Below are 26,254 nucleotides of genomic sequence, written 5' to 3'. Positions count from 1 at the left end.
TGCCCATGACAACCGATCAAAGGTCGCTTTCTGTGACTATGAAAAAGCCCAACCACGTGCACGCCATTTTTCACCGACGACGACAGGAATGGCTGTCGCGAAGGGTCATTCGTCGCTTTCGCGTCACAGGTTTTTGGAAAAGCAGAAGAAAATGATTGTCGTTTAGAAAAGATCGTGACGATTTCCGCAACATGGTAGCACCCCCCAATTTCTCCCTTCGCTTGTTATCCATGCGTAGAGGAACTTCTCATATAAGCGAAGTGGCTGTCGTATTTTGTCGTTAATCTTGTTATTGACGGTTTGTTTTTCTGCTTTGGGAGTAGCTTGCAACAATGTTTCTTACTTGCTACAATGTTAACGGTGTCGTCACGGTCTTCATGCGAGATTGCCGCGAAGTTGGCAAAGTGCGTCGTAGCACACGTTTTTGGGCGCCCCTCGAGATTACAGCAGATACCACTGTTGCGGTTAAATGATTGCAAGAAAAGATAGCTGCAAAACGCTTTTATGGCGTGTGTAGGTGGCCCAGGGACAGCTTGCAGAAGATAGCGCCATCAACCACGATAAGTAAAGTGCAACAAAGAAGTTGTTTCCAAACAGTGTACGCATATGTCAATTGCGAAATGCTAAACGACCAAACTTTTTTTTTTTGCATTACCGCATTTTTCGCTCCCCCCATAAAAGTTTTCATTAAGTTTACCCCGCGTAACAAATGCACCCCCCAACTTTGCTCAGGTTTTTTTAGAAAAAAGTGCGTCCATTACGCGAGTGAATACGATATTTCGTTCGCAATGTGGGAATTCGGATGTGATATTTTTATCATATTCAGAAATTTAAATGGTTTTGAACACTATGCAATGCATGCTTCAATTCTCGGCCTCAAGAGACTGCATGCTTGACAGAATTTTCGCAACTACTGCCCTTGAAAAAGGTTGTTTTTCTTTTATTGTGATACAGCTTATAGTGTGGACATTCGTGATTCCTATGACTCTGTTAAAAGTAATCTACACTGTATATACTATTTGTATTCGATTTGAAATTATTCGAGCAAATCACTATTTGCTTTGAAATTGCTTCAAACCTAAAATTTAATATTCAAAAAAGCCTACCTTTCATGCTTAAAAAGAAACTGATATTTCCCTTGTGCAAAAGCCACACTCCATGCCTACTCCATCTTCTATCAACTGGACTTGACATTTTAATAAACACACAATGCCACGACAAACATGACATGCTCACTAATGCACTCACCACGATCCCATATATGGTGTTGTCAAGGGAGTAGCTGAGGCCAGCCTGCATAGCTGCATACGTGTACTCATTTAGTGCATCAGTGAAAAGCCGCACAAACATGTGGGTCATATTGGTGTGGTGAGGATCTTGGTATGCAACAGGGCTGAAAAGAGAGAATATCGATATTATTTACAGGCACAATTGCTCAACACAAATAATGAACACACAACACAATATAAGACATGACATCATTCATAATTCCTCTTAGGAAAGTGTACCACTGTAAGCAAGCAGAGACAATATATGTCAAGAGCTCTAACACACCCATATTTCACCAGATTTACACAGGGTTTCCGGCACTGTGTTCCTTAGTATAGGAGAAAATTCTGCAGACAATTTTTTTATTCGGGCTTTCATTTTTTAAAAACCAGATGCAAATATCCAGAAATAGTCTATTTTTCAACATTCTGCTATTCTGTGTCATCTTCTGAATAAATTAGCTAATCATCTTAATTTAGCCCACAACATTCATATTCTCCTACTTTCCATATTTTTTTGTCTTAATTGTCATGTATATCAAGCCTCCAGTTTGCACGTTCCAGGCTCCGAAAACGTTTTGCAGGCTTCAAAAGACCTTGGCTAGGTCTACAAAAATATAAAATTACTGGCCTACAAGACATACATACAACCGCTCCTAGAATACGCCACTGCTGTCTGGGGCCCTTAGACCCAATCAAACATAAGCAATATCGAAAACATACAGCGAAAAGACAGCTTTATCTCCTGTGTTTTCGCATAGCGTCAAGATTCTTAAATACTGTTATTAGATAGATTTCACAGATTTGTTTTTAATTAGGTTCAGAGATTGTTCAACATTTTCTTTTGTACAATTCACTCCTGCCTATGGCTTGTAATACAAGCTGGCAATATGAAATAAATAAATATAATAAAATAAAAACCAGCTGTGTAGCTAGCATACTGGCCGAACAGGCATTGCGCAGCAGGTGTCCTCAACTAAGTTCACTACGACAAACCCGACAACAAAAACGCAGCGTTGGATGGCGGCGCACAAACGTTGCAGGCGAGGCGCTGTCAGTGTGGTGGGCTCTTTGCATGGCCTCCGAGATGGCGGGTGCGTTGCATGTTTCTACGCTGCACGCCCGCCATCTCGAAGGCCATGCGTTTGTTTTTTGCTTTGTTTTCGTGCCGCTGTGCTTGTATGGTGCTGCACTCAAACCTCGTTATAACAAAGTTGAAGGGAAGCCGTAATTATTTTGTTATATCCATTATTTCGTTATATCGATTATAACAGTTTGTGGCAATGCATGCTCAGATGGGTGCACACCTATAAGCATGCAAAGAAGGAAACCGCCTCGCGGCCCCATGTACTGCTACGCGACCATGCATGCATCAAAAAGTAAACACAGTCGAACCTCATTAATTGGAACACGCTTAACTCGAACTTCGAGTTAATTTGAACTCGCACCGAGGTCCCGTCAAAGCTTTCCAATGGGCCAAAACGCCCTGTAGTTCGAACGTTGAAGCACTTGCGATGATTCAATTCGAACATACCGCGCTCGGAAAAATGCTTTCAGCACCATGCCCGATCCCGCGGCGGCACCTCTCAACGGTGCTCGCGAAGAAGGAAAAGAAGAAAAAAAACTGTGACGGATTGTTTGCTCCCTCTCAAATGCTGATCTCAAATGCTGATCTGCGACGTGCCTGTGCCACACTTCTCCCTTTTCCGTCTCTGCACCTAGAGACCCTTCTCCTTTTAAGGCCCCATCCGGAGAGAGAGAGGGAAAAAAAAAGTCCCGGAGAGTCCTCTTTTCTCGGTGCAGAGGGTAGCAGCGGAGACGCAGTCGTTGCCGTCGTCTTTTAGGAACGGAGATGGAAATCGCTTTGCAACACAGCGCCTCTTCTAGGTCACGTGATCCGCTGAGCGCTTCCTCAATCCTCTCTGCTGGCTGCGCGAGGAGGGGGGCTCTCTCGGCCGCACGTGGCATGGAGGTCGGCGCGGTAGTTTTAAAATAGCCGCTTCGAACAAGCGTCAAACTCCGCAGAAAACGGTATGCTTAACACACTACGGTCGGTTTTTTTAACAGATTTGATAGAGTAATTTAGTTCATTATGTCCATTTAACTGTCAATTTTACTTTGTTATGACGAGGTTTAAATGCATGGTTCTCAATGGAGCTTTCCAGGAGAATTTTATTTACTTCATTATATCCATTATTCCATTATATCCCATTAAGTTATAACGAGGTTTGAATGTATAAGCAAAAAGGTTTCTCCTGTATTCGGGAGATGACGCTATGGCACAAACAGTGTGACTCTGAAATTTTGATTGATGCCGCCTGCGTTCGCGCTGCTCGTAAGTCTTAGAATGGTTGCGAAACCATGCTTTGATTACTATTGTGTCATTTTGTGATATAATCATTTGATTTATAGTTTTTTCAATCATCCACGGCACTGGCTATCGCACAGAAATAAAATGAACAGATACATTAAAATTCTTAATTTTTTTTTTTTTTTAAGAGTAAGGTGGGGGTGGGTTCATTATGCAAGTAAACATGGTAGATTCAGGTCGCATTTGTGGCTGGCGTTTTACAGATGCCACCTGTGCGTTTTTATCAGTGAAATTAGGAGTCAAATTGTGTTACGATTATGTGTCAAGACTCCTCTCAGGCAAGCATCCTGGGCTTTCCATTTCTTTAAAGCCCATCATTATGCTCTTTCTTCGCCAAATTTTCTTTGTAGAGCTGCCATCTTTGTCTACTAGTTATCCACAACAAATAATGCTTCGCAAAACCCATTACACTTTATCTGAATTGTCTGTTCTCCACCAGTTGCCAGAAGTTTTGTCTTGTTGATGATTAGAAAGAGACCAGCCTTCTTTCACTTTCATAACGATTAGGATAAGTAACAGAAGTGTCTTCACCATACCTTTTGAACTCAAAATGAAGCACAGCTTTGGGCAGGTTGTATGTGTGATCCTGAACAAACCACACACGAGTACCTTGAGTGTTCTGAAATTAAAGTAAGCATTAAAGTCTGAATAATTTAAAGCCATTAAAGCCACAAGACCCTGATGTGGGATTTATACATACCTTGATTATCACAGGCAGTTGTTCACCCTGCATAAAAAAATGGTATGCTATGCACATTACTGCTCAAATAGAAATGTGTATACAATCAAATCCACTTCGAAAAGTACTAAACGTGCCCTGAAATTTTCATTGTTATAACTGATTATTGCTACAGATGGGCTGCCCGAAAAAAAAAAAAAAAAGCAATGCAAGAGACAGCAGGCTGTTGCGAGAAAACTAATATCATGTGGCATATGCCAAGAAACATCAGTGATAAGAATGACGAAGCTGCAGTTTTTTTTTACCATGTCTGAAAATTCTGACACTTTCAAGAAACAAGCCTTATGGAGCCAATCTATAACAATGCCTGAAGTTTCAGACACAGAACTTTCCCAAGTGTGAACTTTTTGCTGAAATTACATGTCTGAAAATGCATTAACAGAAGCCACCTCTGCAACCACGCAGTAGCGAATTTCCAAAACTCACTTTCGTAACAATGCTACCACGCTGTGGGATGAACCACAACGTGAATCCAAAGGGCGCTGGGGGGTGTTGGGGTTGAGGGCAGAGGTTCAGTCGCTAGAATTTTTTTTGTTCTCTTTTCTTTTCATTGATTTTGCACTCCATTACCTTTTAGCACTATAAGCAATAATGTAGCAAACAGGCATATTGCTGTAAGTGGGTTATTTTACCATAGAAAACATACAAAACTTGATGGTCCAGCAGCTTTTATTGGTTATAAGCTATACAGGATGTTTTTTTTTTAAACACAGATTAAAAAAATATATTTGTGACAGTAAAGATCCTGTCATTTCCCCACAGGCACTCCACGCCAAGCCGGAAATACTTTGTCATAGTTAACATAGACACTGTTGTGAGTAATTAGCGAAAATTCATTACCTTTTTTATTATTGACCTCAGTGCAGGTGTTTATATTACAAAGTTGTGTGCAGGAATTTCTGGTCTACCTATTTTTTATAAATCGAAAAAGTTGCACGTAGTTCGAGATATTTGGCCTCGAACTTGAAGGGTGAAATCAAAACTAATCATGCAAAATTCACTCGAAGTGTGACAGCTCTGCTACGTCAGACCATAACTACCAGTCCCATGAGAGCAACAAAATTCAAATGAAGGTGCGCTGTGGCTACACTTTTTGATGAAGATGAACAAGTCATTTTGATTGGGCTGGCGCATCGCCTTATTTTTGTGCTTATCTGTTTTTGTAGAACTGTTTCGTGCTTATCTATTTAGTAGAAATGTGCTCAAGAAAACCGGCATAGCAACTTTTTCTTTGTCTGGGAAGCATAAACCTCTGGGAGCAGCCACTGCAGCGTTTACAGCCAAAGTATGTTTTCACGCCTCTTTATAGTATAAGTAAGAAACATATCCACAACCCACCACACGCAGACATAAAGCATTCTGCCAGCATACTTCAGCAGAATGCTTGCCGATTCTGACCAGATCTTCCTTTGGGATGCCTTCATTAAAATTTCGCCACTTCCCTGTCGCATGTCACGCTCGTGTTCTGTCGTCCTTTGTGCGCGCCAGTTTGATCAGTTTTGGTTTCGCCCGCCAAGTTCGTTGATGAATATCTCGAACTATATGCAAATTCTCTTATTTCTAAAAAAAAAAAGAAAGAGGTATACCATAAACTGGCATGCCCAACAACTTTGCATAGAACACCTTCCTTCATGGCAATACGGTAAGTTAAAAGCTAATTAACGAATTTTGTTAATTAATCACAGTCATATTGCAACCACAAAGTAATTTCATCTGAACGTGGAGTTGCTGAGCAAAAACGACAGAAGCCTCGCTCTCGTAGGGTCTTTATAAAAAATCTGTAAAACTTGAAAACACACCCTATATATTATTATTATTATTATTTATTTAAAAATACTGCCAATCCCTTGTCGGGATTTTCGCAGAAAGGACATCGGGAAAACACACAATAAAAGCACACAATAAAAACATCCGTAAGTTATACATCGTTTAGAATACGCGTTACATTGATGCTACCAAGTTCTCACAATTTCTAACAATCAAATTCAAACAAATTCTAACCGAATTCTAACAACAAAGTTCTAACAGTAATTGTACTATATCCAAATGATTAAAGTGTGGAAGAGTCAAAATAACACAGTCTAAAACAATGGATTTTGCAAAGATGACCACAATAGCGCATTATTAGGGTTCCAAGCGCAAATGTTCTTCAACAAGACGTGAAAAAATATTTAAAGAATTGCTGCTAGTAATCATAGCTGCTAAGCTGTTCCATTCCCTTATTGATGCTGGGAAGAATGAGTGTTTGAAACATTCCGTACGGAATGCGTATTCTTGTAGCATTTCGGGGTGCTTCTTACGGGTGGGTCGTGATTGTTGAAGTGTAATGTACCTGGAGGCATCGATGTTGGTTTGCTTATGGCGTAGCTGGTACATGAATCGTAGGCGTGCTAGTCTTGCTCGTTTTTGCAGCGTTAGCATGCCCGCTTCTTCGAGCATTTCAGTTGGTGAGTCTGTTTGCCTAAACTTGTTAAAGATAAATCGAACAGCTTTTCTTTGCACGCCTTCTAGCTTCGCAATATGTTTTTTTGTGTACGGGAACCAAACAATGTTCGCATATTCAAGAACAGATCTCACGTACGTGTTGTAGGCTAACAGTTTAATTTCAGAAGGTGCTAGTCGAAGGCATCGTCTCAGAAAAAAAAGTCGTTTCAGTGCGGTAGCTGTAACGTTAGAAACGTGGGCATCCCATCTCAGATCGCTAGTAAAGGTGAGGCCAAGGTACTTATGATGACTTGTTCTAGGAAGTGGGATACTATTGATGGTATATGAGAACTCTGACCATTCCCTTTTTCTTGTTACTGTCATTATAGCTGATTTTTTAACATTAAGTATCATTTGCCAATCTGAACACCAGTTTGATACTATTTCGAGGGCTTTGTTTAAGGCAAGATGATCTTCTGCAGAGTTTATTTCATGATAAATTATACAATCATCCGCGCAAAGTCTGACGTGGACGGGAATTTGACAGGGTAGGTCATTGATAAAAATTAGGAATAAGGTCGGAGCAAGAACACAACCCTGGGGAACACCGGATTTGACGGGAACTGTTGTGGATACTTGTCCATTGAAATCAACAAATTGTGTGCGACCGGTAAGATAGTTTTTTATCCATTTCGTAACGGAGCCATTGCCTAAGGTACATTCTAGCTTTTGTACTAGTTTTTTATGCGAAGCCTTATCAAAGGCTTTTGCAAAGTCCAATAGGATAAGGTCCACCTGTTTTTGGTTGTCCACACTTAAGGATAAATCATGGGTTAGTTCTGTTAGTTGCGTGACTGTAGAAAGCCCCCTACGGAAACCGTGTTGAGAAGGCGACAGGATGCGTTCGTTTTCAAGATATATATTGATATGTTTTAAGATAATATGTTTAAGAAGTTTGCTGCAAGTGCAAGTAAGAGATATAGGCCTGAAGTTATTTACGTCATCTTTTGGGCCTGATTTGTGTATCGGTTTAACTTTCGCTTTTTTCCAATCATCCGGTATGGTGCATGTTGCTAGGGATTTATCAAATACTATGATGCACAGATATTTTGCCATCCACTCCGCATATCGGTTGAGAAACAAATTTGGAATGTTATCTGGTCCTGAGGCTTTTTTTGTGTCAAGTTGGAGGAGCAGATGAAAGATACCTTGTTCGGTTATCCCGGGCAGTTCCAATGGTTCTTTGTTCAAAATGTCGATTGGTGGTTGATTGCCGTCATCGGCCGTGAAAACTGATTGGAAGTGCTCATTGAGCGAAGAAGGGGTAATAAGGCCATCTTGAGGATGACTAGCGTTTTCGCTAGACTTTGAATTTTTAAGAAAGCCCCAAAATTTTTGCGGCGAGTTTTTGATGAAACTAGGAAGGGTGTTAGTGAAATAGTTCTTTTTTGCGGTTCTTATTTTTAATTTCATGTCGGTGATGGCAGTTGTGAGAGCAGTCTTAGAATTGCTTTTACTTAGTTTTAGGGATTTCCTGAGTCTTTTAACTTTGCGTTTCGCGTGAATGATATCACGATTAATCCAGGGATTATATTTCTTTGATCTTTTTGTTTTATTTGGTACATATAATTTCATACAGTGCGTTATGGTATGTTTAAATTTTAACCACAATTCATCGACACTTATGGATGCGCGTTTCGAATCTTCTTCAAACGGTGCTAATTCCATTGATAGATGATCAATTATGCTGGTGTCATCTGCATTCTGAAAATCTGGAACGTTTTTTTGCGAGTGGCAGTGGCTTTTTTTGGCACAAATTGATGCGCTGCACACGATTAGCTTGTGGTCCGATATCCCATCGAGAATTTCTACACTGTGTTTGTCACTTGGAAAATGGTCGCTTAAGAATACCAGGTCAAGTATACTGGAGCTCTCCGCCTGCACCCGTGTTGGCTCCATTATTATCTGATTGAGGTTAAAAGATAGCATTGCATCAAAAAGGGTTTCTGAGTTTAAGCACTCGTGCTGCATGGTCCGCCAGTTTATGTCGGGCAGATTAAAGTCCCCCAAGAGGATTAGTCTCTTGCCTTTCACATTGCACTGCATGTATGCGTGCAGTGATTGCATAGCGATATGGTCTGACCTTGGACTGCGATAAACACAACCAACTACGATTGAAAATGAGCCGCACAATAAATTGCAGAACACCGCTTCAGCACCCTCAACAACAGGCATCTGTGTGAATCGAATACGTTTGTTAATAAGAATGGCAACTCCACCACCGCGTGTTGCTCGGTCCTTTCTCACAATGCAGTAGTTTGGAGGTGCTATTTCGGCGTCTCCAATCTCGTTTGAAAGCCACGTTTCCGTCACAGCCAAGAAGTCAGGGTCGACAGTAAGAAGTACTGATTCTAGCGAGTCGGAGTTTGTTCAGTATGCTGCGTGCATTCACATTGACAAAAACTATTTTGGACGTGGTTGATGGCGGCGAGTGCGCATGGGTGGTGTTCCTTCTTGGTTTTTTGGGTTCTTTTGATTGGAGGGAGCATTGCGTTCTGTTTTGATCTCAACCTTATCGCCCGCGGTATCATTCCAGCGGTAAAGTACTCGATTGATACTAATCTTGTCGTATACCAACCATACTTTGTCACCAGATTCTTTGTTAGATTTGGCGCTATCCCACAGCTTTTTCATTATGCTACGAACACGAGCTGAAAAGTCTTCACTAATCGCTAATTTAGTTCCTTTGAGCTTTTGGCAGTTTTTTAGGATTTTGATTTTGTCACGCGTGTCGAGAAGTTTTAAAATAACTGGCCTGGTTTTATTAGCGTCTGGCTTTCCGAGCCTGTTAATTCTTTCGATTGCTACAGGCTCTAGTTCCAGTGTTTTCTTAATAATCGTGTTGTTAACAGTTTGTTCGAGTGAGACATCATCCTCATCGTGCTTTTCGGGAATGCCGTACACAATCAGGTTCCCTCTTCTAGAACGATTTTCCAGGTCGTCAAGCTTTAGTTCAAGGTCTGAAACTACTTTTTGCAGGTGCGTTACTTGATCCGTGCAGATTGTTATTTTGCTATGAAGCGAGTCCAGCAATTCTAGTTTCTTATCTATGGCGGTTAGCCTCTCCTCTTTTATTTCTTTTAAGTCATCTGCAATTACCTGCAGTTGTTTCGCGATGTGCGCTAAGTCTGGACCGGGATTTGTCTCTACATCGCCAGCAAGCAACAATACGTTCACAATATGAGATGACAAGTCATACAAAAATAAACATAGCAGCCTTGGGCACGGCAGCACAAGTAGGCACAAATCGTTCGATCGATAGCACTTTCCATAACGTTTTCTTACCTGCGCAAGAAAGACGAAAGGGTTAGACTTCATTTCTGCGGTGCCACCGTGCCCAATGTCCAGCAGTGATCCTCCGGCGGCGTATATGTTGGGCGCGAGGTGCGCCCCCTGGGCTCTGCCGCATAATTCGTCAACGCTGATGGTCGCCGCTGTAGGGCTTCCGTGCCGATATCCGCTGTGATGGCACATGTGCTGCGCGGACGACACACCAAAACTGGATTCGGCGACGAGCTGCGTTGTGTTGCCTCGTTGTGGTTCGCTTCTTCCATCCTGCGCAGCCGGTATCAGCAGCAGTGTGGTGAGCAACTGCGCAAGAAAGACGAAAGGGTTAGACTTCATTTCTGCGGTGCCACCGTGCCCAATGTCCAGCAGTGATCCTCCGGCGGCGTATATGTTGGGCGCGAGGTGCGCCCCCTGGGCTCTGCCGCATACTGCGTCGAAGCTGATGGTCGCCGCTGTAGGGCTTCCGTGCCGATATCCGCTGTGATGGCACATGTGCTGCGCGGACGACACACCAAAACTGGATTCGGCGACGAGCTGCGTTGTGTTGCCTCGTTGTGGTTCGCTTCTTCCATCCTGCGCAGCCGTTATCAGCAGCAGTGTGGTGAGCAACTGCGCAAGAAAGAAGAAAGGGTTAGACTTCATTTCTGCGGTGCCACCGTGCCCAATGTCCAGCAGTGATCCTCCGGCGGCGTATATGTTGGGCGCGAGGTGCGCCCCCTGGGCTCTGCCGCATACTGCGTCGACGCTGATGGTCGCCGCTGTAGGGCTTCCGTGCCGATATCCGCTGTGATGGCACATGTGCTGCGCGGACGACACACCAAAACTGGATTCGGCGACGAGCTGCGTTGTGTTGCCTCGTTGTGGTTCGCTTCTTCCATCCTGCGCAGCCGGTATCAGCAGCAGTGTGGTGAGCAACTGCGCAAGAAAGACGAAAGGGTTAGACTTCATTTCTGCGGTGCCACCGTGCCCAATGTCCACCGTGCCACCGTGCAGGTGGTATATTGTTAAAGCACTAAACATTATAAGTGATTTGAAAAATTTAATGTCCCCAAACCACCATATGATTATGAGAGACGCTGTAGTGAAGGGCTCCCAAAGTTTCAACCACCTGCGCTTCTTTAATGTGCATCCCAATCTGAGCGCACAGGTTTACAGCATTTTCGCCTCCATCAAAAATGCAGCCACTACAGTTGTCGTTTGTTACAAGTGGGTTCGACTGTGTTACCAACTACAAACAGCCACATTGCCAACGCCACGGACTACAGGTTTCCATGTATAAAGAACACAATAAAAATGTATATGAATTAAGGAAGGCAGGTAACAAAATCTGGTGATTTAGAAATCTGAGTACAAGCCCCATTACAGTAAAACCCCTATAATTCGGACTTCACGGGACCGCAGAAAATGTACGAATTAACCGAGGGTACGAATTATTGCGAGTCGAACAAACCACTCGAAAAATGTCTCCTACACTATCAGACTTATTTTTTTAAAAATTCTGGGATCGCGGTTTGCTTCACGGACGCAATGTGCGACGATGTCACAATTTTGCGAAGTTCCTGCAGGTGGCTTAGGCCGCGCACACTGTCCAAGGAAAGCATGCATATGTCCTCCAAAACGGGCAACGCATGCACAGCCTCTGTCATAGTGTGGTGTGGACGCTCGTCAGCATCACTTAGGTCCTCGTCAGCCAATTCCCCTTCGCCGTCCAAGACTTCGGGGACGATATCCCTGTCGGTCACTGTGCTAGTCACGGCAACATCGCTGTCAATTGGGAAGCAATCGCTCAGGGGCACATCAGCTGGCATGATGCTCGAATAGCGGCCATCTTTCTTTCTGCCGGTTTCCTCATCGGCCACCATTCCCGGATCAGCAGCGTCGTGCACGAAGCCACTATGCCTAAAGCAGTTTGCAACTACTGCAGGCTGAGTGTCGTTCCACACGTATGCCGCATAATGATTGCGCTTAGCAGGCTTACTTTGTACTGCTTGCCTGACTCCATGCAGAGCAACATCCGCACGAGTACCTGTCGTCGATAGTGGCTTTTCACAAACTGTACGATTCCCTGGTTCATCCGCTGCAGGGAAGCCGTTGTGCTCGGAGGCAGGAATAGCAGTTCAATTTTCTCGACCCCGGACACCTTCGTTTGTGCCCTACAGTTGTCTAGCGGGAACAACACCTTCTGAGCCTTGGCCGCAAAGCGGCGGTCGAGCTGACGCAGCCAGGCTTGAAAGCGTTCGGCAGTCATCCAAGCCTTTCTATTGAACCAGTAGTCGACAGACAACTGCTTAATATTCTTAAAACATCTTGGCTTCGCGGCCTTCCTGATCACCAGCAGTGGCAGTCGCTCTGTGCTGGTCATGTTAGCAGCCAGAACTGTTACACGCTCTTTACTTTGTTTTCCACTGACGCACTGGTCCCCCTTAAACGTGATTGTCTTGTCAGGATGAGGCTTATAGAACAGTGCTGTATCATCAGCGTTGAAAATGTTGTACAACTCGTATGTATAAAGGCACACGAATAGTCCGGACCGCCAGTCCTGCACAACACTTTCGTCAACCGCACCTCTTTCACCACACACATTACGGAACACCAGCCCGTGTCGCATCTTGAAGCGGTTGAACCAGCCTTCCGACGCATTGAAGGAGTCAATGTTCATGGTCACTGTGAACTTCTCTGCTTGTTCGCAGATAATGGGGCCGCTCAAGGGCAAACCCGCATCGTGCGAAATGGCAATCCAGCGCAACAGCGCTTCTTCTAGCTTGGGATGCGCTGGTCTTCAAAGCCTCTTCCTTTGGCTGCCAAACATGTCCCCATCATACGCTTGCATAATTTGCTTTTCGTTCTTCATGTAAGTGCTCAGCGTGCTTCTCATCACATTGAACTTTTTCATCACTTCTTTTCGAGATGCTCCCGCTTGCAATACCTTCAATATTTTCACTTTCGCAGCGAAATCCTTTGCTTCGTACTTCGCCCTTTTTGCTGTGGGAGTTATGGCGGTTGGAGCCGCAGGAGACAGAGGGGAAGCCATCCCGGCATCGGGTGGGAAGTCATTTTGATTGGGCTGGCGCATCGCCTTATTTTTGTGCTTATCTGTTTTTGTAGAACTGTTTCGTGCTTATCTATTTAGTAGAAATGTGCTCAAGAAAACCGGCATAGCAACTTTTTCTTTGTCTGGGAAGCATAAACCTCTGGGAGCAGCCACTGCAGCGTTTACAGCCAAAGTATGTTTTCACGCCTCTTTATAGTATAAGTAAGAAACATATCCACAACCCACCACACGCAGACATAAAGCATTCTGCCAGCATACTTCAGCAGAATGCTTGCCGATTCTGACCAGATCTTCCTTTGGGATGCCTTCATTAAAATTTCGCCACTTCCCTGTCGCATGTCACGCTCGTGTTCTGTCGTCCTTTGTGCGCGCCAGTTTGATCAGTTTTGGTTTCGCCCGCCAAGTTCGTTGATGAATATCTCGAACTATATGCAAATTCTCTTATTTCTAAAAAAAAAAAGAAAGAGGTATACCATAAACTGGCATGCCCAACAACTTTGCATAGAACACCTTCCTTCATGGCAATACGGTAAGTTAAAAGCTAATTAACGAATTTTGTTAATTAATCACAGTCATATTGCAACCACAAAGTAATTTCATCTGAACGTGGAGTTACTGAGCAAAAACGACAGAAGCCTCGCTCTCGTAGGGTCTTTATAAAAAATCTGTAAAACTTGAAAACACACCCTATATATTATTATTATTATTATTTATTTAAAAATACTGCCAATCCCTTGTCGGGATTTTCGCAGAAAGGACATCGGGAAAACACACAATAAAAGCACACAATAAAAACATCCGTAAGTTATACATCGTTTAGGATACGCGTTACATTGATGCTACCAAGTTCTCACAATTTCTAACAATCAAATTCAAACAAATTCTAACCAAATTCTAACAACAAAGTTCTAACAGTAATTGTACTATATCCAAATGATTAAAGTGTGGAAGAGTCAAAATAACACAGTCTAAAACAATGGATTTTGCAAAGATGACCACAATAGCGCATTATTAGGGTTCCAAGCGCAAATGTTCTTCAACAAGACGTGAAAAAATATTTAAAGAATTGCTGCTAGTAATCATAGCTGCTAAGCTGTTCCATTCCCTTATTGATGCTGGGAAGAATGAGTGTTTGAAACATTCCGTACGGAATGCGTATTCTTGTAGCATTTCGGGGTGCTTCTTACGGGTGGGTCGTGATTGTTGAAGTGTAATGTACCTGGAGGCATCGATGTTGGTTTGCTTATGGCGTAGCTGGTACATGAATCGTAGGCGTGCTAGTCTTGCTCGTTTTTGCAGCGTTAGCATGCCCGCTTCTTCGAGCATTTCAGTTGGTGAGTCTGTTTGCCTAAACTTGTTAAAGATAAATCGAACAGCTTTTCTTTGCACGCCTTCTAGCTTCGCAATATGTTTTTTTGTGTACGGGAACCAAACAATGTTCGCATATTCAAGAACAGATCTCACGTACGTGTTGTAGGCTAACAGTTTAATTTCAGAAGGTGCTAGTCGAAGGCATCGTCTCAGAAAAAAAAAGTCGTTTCAGTGCGGTAGCTGTAACGTTAGAAACGTGGGCATCCCATCTCAGATCGCTAGTAAAGGTGAGGCCAAGGTACTTATGATGACTTGTTCTAGGAAGTGGGATGCTATTGATGGTATATGAGAACTCTGACCATTCCCTTTTTCTTGTTACTGTCATTATAGCTGATTTTTTAACATTAAGTATCATTTGCCAATCTGAACACCAGTTTGATACTATTTCGAGGGCTTTGTTTAAGGCAAGATGATCTTCTGCAGAGTTTATTTCATGATAAATTATACAATCATCCGCGAAAAGTCTGACGTGGACGGGAATTTGACAGGGTAGGTCATTGATAAAAATTAGGAATAAGGTCGGAGCAAGAACACAACCCTAAGGGAACACCGGATTTGACGGGAACTGTTCTGGATACTTGTCCATTGAAATCAACAAATTGTGTGCGACCGGTAAGATAGTTTTTTATCCATTTCGTAACAGAGCCATTGCCTAAGGTACATTCTAGCTTTTGTACTAGTTTTTTATGCGAAGCCTTATCAAAGGCTTTTGCAAAGTCCAATAGGATAAGGTCCACCTGTTTTTGGTTGTCCACACTTAAGGATAAATCATGGGTTAGTTCTGTTAGTTGCGTGACTGTAGAAAGCCCCCTACGGAAACCGTGTTGAGAAGGCGACAGGATGCGTTCGTTTTCAAGATATATATTGATATGTTTTAAGATAATATGTTCAAGAAGTTTGCTGCAAGTGCAAGTAAGAGATATAGGCCTGAAGTTATTTACGTCATCTTTTGGGCCTGATTTGTGTATCGGTTTAACTTTCGCTTTTTTCCAATCATCCGGTATGGTGCATGTTGCTAGGGATTTATCAAATACTATGATGCACAGATATTTTGCCATCCACTCCGCATATCGGTTGAGAAACAAATTTGGAATGTTATCTGGTCCTGAGGCTTTTTTTGTGTCAAGTTGGAGGAGCAGATGAAAGATACCTTGTTCGGTTATCACGGGCAGTTCCAATGGTTCTTTGTTCAAAATGTCGATTGGTGGTTGATTGCCGTCATCGGCCGTGAAAACTGATTGGAAGTGCTCATTGAGCGAAGAAGGGGTAATAAGGCCATCTTGAGGATGACTAGCGTTTTCGCTAGACTTTGAATTTTTAAGAAAGCCCCAAAATTTTTGCGGCGAGTTTTTGATGAAACTAGGAAGGGTGTTAGTGAAATAGTTCTTTTTTGCGGTTCTTATTTTTAATTTCATGTCGGTGATGGCAGTTGTGAGAGCAGTCTTAGAATTGCTTTTACTTAGTTTTAGGGATTTCCTGAGTCTTTTAACTTTGCGTTTCGCGTGAATGATATCACGATTAATCCAGGGATTATATTTCTTTGATCTTTTTGTTTTATTTGGTACATATAATTTCATACAGTGCGTTATGGTATGTTTAAATTTTAACCGCAATTCATCGACACTTATGGATGCGCGTTTCGAATCTTCTTCAAACGGTGCTAATTCCATTGATAGATGATCAATTATGCTGGTGTCATCTGCATTCTGAAAATCTGGAACGTTTTTTTGCGAGTGGCAGTGGCTTTTTTTGGCACAAATTGATGCGCTGCACACGATTAGCTTGTGGTCCGATATCCCATCGAGAATTTCTACACTGTGTTTGTCACTTGGAAAATGGTCGCTTAAGAATAACAGGTCAAGTATATTGGAGCTCTCCGCCTGCACCCGTGTTGGCTCCATTATTATCTGATTGAGGTTAAAAGATAGCATTGCATCAAAAAGGGTTTCTGAGTTTAAGCACTCGTGCTGCATGGTCCGCCAGTTTATGTCGGGCAGATTAAAGTCCCCCAAGAGGATTAGTCTCTTGCCTTTCACATTGCACTGCATGTATGCGTGCAGTGATTGCATAGCGATATGGTCTGACCTTGGACTGCGATAAACACAACCAACTACGATTGAAAATGAGCCGCACAATAAATTGCAGAACACCGCTTCAGCACCCTCAACAACAGGCATCTGTGTGAATCGAATACGTTTGTTAATAAGAATGGCAACTCCACCACCGCGTGTTGCTCGGTCCTTTCTCACAATGCAGTAGTTTGGAGGTGCTATTTCGGCGTCTCCAATCTCGTTTGAAAGCCACGTTTCCGTCACAGCCAAGAAGTCAGGGTCGACAGTAAGAAGTACTGATTCTAGCGAGTCGGAGTTTGTTCAGTATGCTGCGTGCATTCACATTGACAAAAACTATTTTGGACGTGGTTGATGGCGGCGAGTGCACATGGGTGGTGTTCCTTCTTGGTTTTTTGGGTTCTTTTGATTGGAGGGAGCATTGCGTTCTGTTTTGATCTCAACCTTATCGCCCGCGGTATCATCCCAGCGGTAAAGTACTCGATTGATACTAATCTTGTCGTATACCAACCATACTTTGTCACCAGATTCTTTGTTAGATTTGGCGCTATCCCACAGCTTTTTCCTTATGCTACGAACACGAGCTGAAAAGTCTTCACTAATCGCTAATTTAGTTCCTTTGAGCTTTTGGCAGTTTTTTAGGATTTTGATTTTGTCACGCGTGTCGAGAAGTTTTAAAATAACTGGCCTGGTTTTATTAGCGTCTGGCTTTCCGAGCCTGTGAATTCTTTCGATTGCTACAGGCTCTAGTTCCAGTGTTTTCTTAATAATCGTGTTGTTAACAGTTTGTTCGAGTGAGACATCATCCTCATCGTGCTTTTCGGGAATGCCGTACACAATCAGGTTCCCTCTTCTAGAACGATTTTCCAGGTCGTCAAGCTTTAGTTCAAGGTCTGAAACTACTTTTTGCAGGTGCGTTACTTGATCCGTGCAGATTGTTATTTTGCTATGAAGCGAGTCCAGCAATTCTAGTTTCTTATCTATGGCGGTTAGCCTCTCCTCTTTTATTTCTTTTAAGTCATCTGCAATTACCTGCAGTTGTTTCGCGATGTGCGCTAAGTCTGGACCGGGATTTGTCTCTACATCGCCAGCAAGCAACAATACGTTCACAATATGAGATGACAAGTCATACAAAAATAAACATAGCAGCCTTGGGCACGGCAGCACAAGTAGGCACAAATCGTTCGATCGATAGCACTTTCCATAACGTTTTCTTACCTGCGCAAGAAAGACGAAAGGGTTAGACTTCATTTCTGCGGTGCCACCGTGCCCAATGTCCAGCAGTGATCCTCCGGCGGCGTATATGTTGGGCGCGAGGTGCGCCCCCTGGGCTCTGCCGCATAATTCGTCAACGCTGATGGTCGCCGCTGTAGGGCTTCCGTGCCGATATCCGCTGTGATGGCACATGTGCTGCGCGGACGACACACCAAAACTGGATTCGGCGACGAGCTGCGTTGTGTTGCCTCGTTGTGGTTCGCTTCTTCCATCCTGCGCAGCCGGTATCAGCAGCAGTGTGGTGAGCAACTGCGCAAGAAAGACGAAAGGGTTAGACTTCATTTCTGCGGTGCCACCGTGCCCAATGTCCAGCAGTGATCCTCCGGCGGCGTATATGTTGGGCGCGAGGTGCGCCCCCTGGGCTCTGCCACATACTGCGTCGACGCTGATGGTCGCCGCTGTAGGGCTTCCGTGCCGATATCCGCTGTGATGGCACATGTGCTGCGCGGACGACACACCAAAACTGGATTCGGCGACGAGCTGCGTTGTGTTGCCTCGTTGTGGTTCGCTTCTTCCATCCTGCGCAGCCGTTATCAGCAGCAGTGTGGTGAGCAACTGCGCAAGAAAGAAGAAAGGGTTAGACTTCATTTCTGCGGTGCCACCGTGCCCAATGTCCAGCAGTGATCCTCCGGCGGCGTATATGTTGGGCGCGAGGTGCGCCCCCTGGGCTCTGCCACATACTGCGTCGACGCTGATGGTCGCCGCTGTAGGGCTTCCATGCCGATATCCGCTGTGATGGCACATGTGCTGCGCGGACGACACACCAAAACTGGATTCGGCGACGAGCTGCGTTGTGTTGCCTCGTTGTGGTTCGCTTCTTCCATCCTGCGCAGCCGGTATCAGCAGCAGTGTGGTGAGCAACTGCGCAAGAAAGACGAAAGGGTTAGACTTCATTTCTGCGGTGCCACCGTGCCCAATGTCCACCGTGCCACCGTGCAGGTGGTATATTGTTAAAGCACTAAACATTATAAGTGATTTGAAAAATTTAATGTCCCCAAACCACCATATGATTATGAGAGACGCTGTAGTGAAGGGCTCCCAAAGTTTCAACCACCTGCGCTTCTTTAATGTGCATCCCAATCTGAGCGCACAGGTTTACAGCATTTTCGCCTCCATCAAAAATGCAGCCACTACAGTTGTCGTTTGTTACAAGTGGGTTCGACTGTGTTACCAACTACAAACAGCCACATTGCCAACGCCACGGACTACAGGTTTCCATGTATAAAGAACACAATAAAAATGTATATGAATTAAGGAAGGCAGGTAACAAAATCTGGTGATTTAGAAATCTGAGTACAAGCCCCATTACAGTAAAACCCCTATAATTCGGACTTCACGGGACCGCAGAAAATGTACGAATTAACCGAGGGTACGAATTATTGCGAGTCGAACAAACCACTCGAAAAATGTCTCCTACACTATCAGACTTATTTTTTTAAAAATTCTGGGATCGCGGTTTGCTTCACGGACGCAATGTGCGACGATGTCACAATTTTGCGAAGTTCCTGCAGGTGGCTTAGGCCGCGCACACTGTCCAAGGAAAGCATGCATATGTCCTCCAAAACGGGCAACGCATGCACAGCCTCTGTCATAGTGTGGTGTGGACGCTCGTCAGCATCACTTAGGTCCTCGTCAGCCAATTCCCCTTCGCCGTCCAAGACTTCGGGGACGATATCCCTGTCGGTCACTGTGCTAGTCACGGCAACATCGCTGTCAATTGGGAAGCAATCGCTCAGGGGCACATCAGCTGGCATGATGCTCGAATAGCGGCCATCTTTCTTTCTGCCGGTTTCCTCATCGGCCACCATTCCCGGATCAGCAGCGTCGTGCACGAAGCCACTATGCCTAAAGCAGTTTGCAACTACTGCAGGCTGAGTGTCGTTCCACACGTATGCCGCATAATGATTGCGCTTAGCAGGCTTACTTTGTACTGCTTGCCTGACTCCATGCAGAGCAACATCCGCACGAGTACCTGTCGTCGATAGTGGCTTTTCACAAACTGTACGATTCCCTGGTTCATCCGCTGCAGGGAAGCCGTTGTGCTCGGAGGCAGGAATAGCAGTTCAATTTTCTCGACCCCGGACACCTTCGTTTGTGCCCTACAGTTGTCTAGCGGGAACAACACCTTCTGAGCCTTGGCCGCAAAGCGGCGGTCGAGCTGACGCAGCCAGGCTTGAAAGCGTTCGGCAGTCATCCAAGCCTTTCTATTGAACCACTAGTCGACAGACAACTGCTTAATATTCTTAAAACATCTTGGCTTCGCGGCCTTCCTGATCACCAGCAGTGGCAGTCGCTCTGTGCTGGTCATGTTAGCAGCCAGAACTGTTACACGCTCTTTACTTTGTTTTCCACTGACGCACTGGTCCCCCTTAAACGTGATTGTCTTGTCAGGCAGAGCCTTATAGAACAGTGCTGTATCATCAGCGTTGAAAATGTTGTACAACTCGTATGTATAAAGGCACACGAATAGTCCGGACCGCCAGTCCTGCACAACACTTTCGTCAACCGCACCTCTTTCACCACACACATTACGGAACACCAGCCCGTGTCGCATCTTGAAGCGGTTGAACCAGCCTTCCGACGCATTGAAGGAGTCAATGTTCATGGTCACTGTGAACTTCTCTGCTTGTTCGCAGATAATGGGGCCGCTCAAGGGCAAACCCGCATCGTGCGAAATGGCAATCCAGCGCAACAGCGCTTCTTCTAGCTTGGGATGCGCTGGTCTTCAAAGCCTCTTCCTTTGGCTGCCAAACATGTCCCCATCATACGCTTGCATAATTTGCTTTTCGTTCTTCATGTAAGTGCTCAGCGTGCTTCTCATCACATTGAACTTTTTCATCACTTCTTTTCGAGATGCTCCCGCTTGCAATACCTTCAATATTTTCACTTTCGCAGCGAAATCCTTTGCTTCGTACTTCGCCCTTTTTGCTGTGGGAGTTATGGCGGTTGGAGCCGCAGGAGACAGAGGGGAAGCCATCCCGGCATCGGGCGGGAAGCCATCCCGGCATGCGCGGTGGTCACGCGCATCCGCGCCCGCGCACGCACACACACACACACACCCACACACAAACACACAAATGCACGGTGATAAAAACAAAATAAAAATTGGCAAACTTTTCAAAAAACAGCAGGCAGTAAGACTGCAGATTGCACTGATCACGTAAATAATTTAAAGCACACTAGAGGTGAGCAATTCAACTCAATCGTCACGCAAACGTGTTCGACGCGCAAGAATAAAAAAAAGGAAAATCCGGAGGTTGCCCTTTGCTGATAGCAGTAGCAATGCACTGTTTTCTACTTTGGTTGTTTAAACCGCCATGTGTTTTTTTTGGGGGGGGGTGCCTCTGAAATGTACTATCCATGGACGAAGTTGTGAATCTCGGAGGCCGCAATCCGACACCAAAGTTGTTTAGGTGCGCCGTCGATTTGGCCGGAATTTCGCTGCTGCTTAAACTATTTAGCGAGAATATTTAGCAAAATCTTAGTGCGTGTATCATGCTTCTTCGATCTATAGAAATACTTATAGCAAAGAACATGCAAGCCACAAATATGATGGTACCACCCCTTTAAAATATTTTTTTTTTAATTTCTTAATTGATTTTGATTAGGGTGTGTGCATATTCAAACTTTCATATATTTTTCAAATAATGTTTGCTATTAGATTCAATTCCCACCAGTATTTTACTATTTGATGCGTTCAAACTTCTAGAAGAGTGTATAACAATTTATGATAAGGCAAAATAAATATACAAGGATAACAGTGTGCAGTGTGCTTGGTCTTCAATTCAGCAAAATCACTGAAACACCAGTGGAAGCGGCCAGCAAAATCGCTGGCCGCTTCCACCGGTGCTTTGAGCGGTCGCTACGCAATGAGCTTCGCTGCCAATGCTTACGATGCCTATTCACAGTTCCGAGGAGCTAGCCGGCAATACTATTTGTTGCTTGCGACGAAGCACTTTGCGGATTCTTTGCTTTTGCATGTTTTGTGGTGCACTGTTCTTGCCTGCAAAGTTCGGATTAGTCTCATACATCAGCGTAATAAGCAGAGTTTGGCCTAGCCACAACTCCGAACAGTAAGCTCAGTCGTGGTGTGCCTTGCCACGGTGCCCGGTATTTCAAAGTATGTCATGCTCGGTCACGAGTACAAAGAGCCATCCCGCAATGGTCTCCATCATGATATCCGAAGTGCTGATAAGCAAAACATCTTACTGCAGATACCATGTGTTAGCATTAGATAAAGTTATTACAAGACACGCGTCTGCAATGTTCACAATATGCAAAGTGCCCTGTCATAATCCGATGAGTGAGCTTTTGCTTGGAGTTGCCAAGCTAAACTTATATTTTTTCCAAATCTATAACCAAGGGGCCCAGAAGTCTTTATTTTGTCCTCGCAAATACTTGGTCAGCATTATATTCAAGGAAAAAGGGCAATTTTTTTTTTCCTAGGGGGTATCAGAAAGTAGTCGTAAAATTCGGTCATATAATTTAGGTTTTTCATCCATTATTTCTACAGTGGTCTTGAAACAACCAAAGGAATTTGATGGGAAACATGCGTCGCAAAACTGAAGGAATAATTGAGGTTCCACTTTATTTTTCTAGTGTAATGAGTAGTTTTAAGATACAAATATGTTATGTACCTTTTTTTTGAAGAGCACAGTTTTTTTAAACTATGAGAATGACAAAGTAAATCAGCATATTACAATAATCTCAATTCATGAATGTGTGCAATGCAAAAAATGGATGTTTCTAAACCCATCTAAAATTTTAAAAAAATTATGGTATGTTGAATATTCATGAGTGAAATCGCAGCTCAAAATGGACTCCCTCACGAATGCTCAATGTATCGTAATTTTTGTTCCAGTAGGTTTATAACATTCATTCTTGTTGCCCATTCAAGGGCAACAGAATGGATCACAAGTTTTACCAATAAAGTAACTTGCACTTGTACTCAAAAGATATAAAGTAGTCAGGGTGTAGAATAGAGTTTCGAGTAAGTAGGCTTCCTGACTAGCACAAACAACTTTACAAGCAGACCGCACAATAAAAGAAAATCAAGTTACCTCTCCTTCACGTGGACACTGGTCAAAGTTGCTTGGAATGAACTCATTATGAGGTGGCAACTTGAGGTTCTCATTTATACCAGCATCACGCCACATCTGTTCAAACAAAAATGCAGTCAAAGCAAAATAATGAAACTTTATTACAAACTTAAAAAAATCTCACAAAATATTGAACAGTCACCCAGGCAATTAAAACAAAACAGTTTAATGATATTCACAAACAATATTACTTGGCTGGCTCAACTATTTAATGACTAAATTATGAAACTGCTGAACAAAATAAAAATTGTTTTCATTTTCAGCTTTAAATAGCAACTTTTAACTGGTTCTACAGTTAAATCGTATAAATTGCAACTTTAATACATACTTTTATGTATTTCATGAATTCTCCATTCGCCACAAAAGTGAAGGACCTTACAACAAAAAACCTTCAGAACTACATAACATGTCATGTGCCATCTCTTAGGTTCATACACACCAAATAAACAAAATTATTGAAGATAAAATTCATGTCTAACAGGCGAGAAATAATGAAGACGTGAGGGATGTTACACGCGCTTTGCGCTCTCCGCCATCAGCTATAAAACAATTGCTTCTAGCATAAAATACTTCAGATGAGACTGCGCTAGATTTTTTTCATGCTGAAAGTTGCGATCCCCGCGAGTACTTGACCGCTGCTATTAAAGGTGGTATGCATTTTGTGACTTGCTTGCTCGAAGTTTTTCGGTATATCACGAATTTGTGACACTCGGCATTAAAGGTTGCTGTATCCACAGGTTGGCAAAGCATAGCAACTCCCTTCATTGAAAATTATATTTTTTGGTTAAGGGCCATTTGGACATAAGACTTTATACAGTTACGCTCGATTAGACCTCAGGCTCAGATCCAACAAAAACTTGGGAGGATGCTTGAGTATCACCTTCAACAGTAGCAAGCGGCGATATACTGTATTTATTCGCGAAATAAGCCCACTCATATAATTAACCCACCCTCCACCTTGGTCATTGAAAAAGAAAATTTTTAATGTATCAGTTTATTTTACTTCGATATGATAGCCAGTGCCCTTGATAGAAAAAGCGTTAAATGAAGCCAAGACAAGCAAAACTGTCATGCAAAATTTTCACTGTTATAACTTCTGCAACTTTTTTCTTATGCGTAATGAACCCTCCTCCCAAATTGGCGGCAACATTTTTTAAAATAAAAAGTGGGTTCGTTGTGCGAGCAAATATGGTAATTGGGCCCCGTTTGCATTGCCTTCAACATGCTGCAAGCAAAGGAACATTTGTGCACATAACATTGGTCATTTCAAGCTATCTTAGAATGCCTACTCGATGTACAGTTGGAAAGTGCCCATTATATCATAATTCTTCCTTTTGCCAACTGACAAAGCACTCACTGCGTGTCCGCAAGGTGCCACGCGCACCAGCACATTTGGTAATTGTGGGTTCCAAGGCACCAGATCCATATTACATCCCAATAAAGAAAATGCAGCAACACATTGTTTTGTGCAACATTAGATAATTAATGCTAATAAGTACATAATCATCTGATTCTGCCATCGCACAACCTCAATTCTTACATTTAAAAAATCCAATATTAGAGTCAAAATTCATGCAGTTTACTTTCTGGGTACATTCATTTTAAGCAAAGAAAATTAACACCCTTGACATTGGTCCTGAAACGCGGTACCTCGAATGATCATCGAACATCAGAGTGTCTCCAGCAAAGTGTCCCCTGGAGCAATATGCAGTACAATGAACTTAATTGATTGCTAGTTGTCTACTCCGGAAGCCTGTGCAAGTGTGCACCCTGTCTTAATGTAGGAACAGCGCAACCTGGAAGTAGTTACTTTGTAACTACAAAAGCGAAAAAAACAAGGACAGAAAAAAGCGCGTAGGCAAGACCTTGACACGGATGCAGTAGGCGAAGGACCTAGCTTGCCAGGGCGATACGACTTATTAAAACACTGAGAGGAACAAAACAACAAAGGAGCCCATTGTACTAGAAATGAAGTTATGAAGCGTGGAAACTTGGGCAAGTTGGTAGGATATAACTGAATGGAGGAACAGCGCAATCTAGAAGTAGCTACTTCGTAACTACGGAAGCAAAAAAACAAGGACAGAACAAGGACAGGTTACCGTAGTTACGAAGTAACTACTTCTAGGTTGCGCTGTTCCTACATTCAGTTATGTCCTACCAACTTGCCCAAGTTTCCACGCTTCATAATGTGCACCCTGTATTTCAAGCCATTCAAAGAAACACGCAGTGTGTGAAGCACTTCCGAAGTTGATGTGTACACTTGTACACCTCCACCGCTGAAGGATTTAAACCACCCACTATTGTGCAATTTACATGTTTTTACATCATCATGCCATTCTACAATTCTTTCATGTGATAATACATGCACTAAGGAGACTCCATTCACTACATGACATTCTTACACTGTTCTTTCATTCACAAAGCACTTTCAAGCACTGACGAGGGTTTGTGGTAAAACAGCTGCTCGCCGCATAAAAGGCCTGGGTTCCATTCTTGCCAAGACCGAACATTGCTATCTTTTATTTATCTGCATTAATCACAAATTTTCACTCAAGGACAGCAATGATTTTTGGTTCACAACCAATGATGCCAACGCGGACAAAGACACCAAAATTACTGGGGAACGAGCTCTTTAACACTGCTGCATTGGAATTCTACTCTGCTTGGTTCATTCTGATATTACTAGGCTAGAAGACTTATCCAAACAAGGACACTGAAGAGTCTGATTATGAGCTTGTCTCCTTGAAGGCAAATAAATTGTGCATCACAATGTTTTTGCCTTATGCACCAACAAAATGAAAGGTGGAGACAGTAATCTAGTGGCATGTAATACCTACAACCAAACACCCATCAAAGTTACACCCCTGACATTCTCAAGATGTATATGTGTTGTTTTATTGACCAGTGTACGTGAGTCTATTGACCAATTATTAATGGCAAACATTGCTTTTAAGACCCTTTAATGTGGTTTAAAGTAAGCATGAGTGCTGTATTCAAATGGCAGTACCTCGTGACATTCCTATCAGTATGATGTAGAGATGTCTGTTGTGCTAAGTGGGCAAAGCAAGTGTGTATTGCCAATGCCACAGAAAAGTGAGTATCTTGTGCAAAGGACTGGCGACGTGGAAAAGGTCATCAGTTGTGCTAGCCGGTCGCTATCCAAGACCGAGGCCAACTATTTCACAACAGAAAAGGAGTGCCTTGCCATCATCTGGGCAGCGTCAAAGTTTCGCCCCTA

General features: G+C 43.3%; 2 protein-coding genes across 2 annotated transcripts in view; both read right to left on the bottom strand.

Moving 5' to 3' along the window:
* Ide (Insulin degrading metalloproteinase) overlaps positions 1 to 26,254 on the bottom strand; it is a 212,598-nt gene that overhangs the window by 110,062 nt on the left and 76,282 nt on the right. The window contains exons 14-17 of the mRNA XM_037426592.2: positions 22,978 to 23,073; positions 4,340 to 4,366; positions 4,176 to 4,258; positions 1,249 to 1,393 (exon numbers count right to left, since the gene is read on the bottom strand). Coding sequence (XP_037282489.2) covers positions 1,249 to 1,393; positions 4,176 to 4,258; positions 4,340 to 4,366; positions 22,978 to 23,073 — 351 coding nt within the window. The remainder of the gene's footprint in view (positions 1 to 1,248; positions 1,394 to 4,175; positions 4,259 to 4,339; positions 4,367 to 22,977; positions 23,074 to 26,254) is intronic.
* LOC142777435 (uncharacterized) lies at positions 9,131 to 19,031 on the bottom strand. Its single transcript, XM_075881836.1, has 2 exons — positions 17,861 to 19,031; positions 9,131 to 11,065 (listed from the first exon to the last, which is right to left on the bottom strand). Exons 1-2 carry the CDS (start codon positions 18,881 to 18,883, stop codon positions 9,266 to 9,268), a joined length of 2,823 nt encoding a protein of 940 aa, XP_075737951.1. The 5' UTR covers positions 18,884 to 19,031; the 3' UTR covers positions 9,131 to 9,265.

The sequence above is a fragment of the Rhipicephalus microplus genome, chromosome X, assembly GCF_043290135.1.
Source record: "Rhipicephalus microplus isolate Deutch F79 chromosome X, USDA_Rmic, whole genome shotgun sequence".
Lineage (NCBI taxonomy): Eukaryota > Metazoa > Arthropoda > Arachnida > Ixodida > Ixodidae > Rhipicephalus > Rhipicephalus microplus.
The sequence above is the reverse complement of the archived record's forward strand: the minus strand, read 5'-3'. Positions and strand labels throughout refer to the sequence as shown.

Coding starts and splice junctions, on each gene's coding strand:
- LOC142777435 (XM_075881836.1), bottom strand. CDS start 18,883: ATGTTTAGTGCTTTAACAATATACCACCTGCACGGTGGCACGGTGGAC. Junction 11,066..17,860: donor CTTTCGTCTTTCTTGCGCAG/GTAAGAAAACGT, acceptor TTTCTTGCGCAG/TTGCTCACCACACTGCTGCT.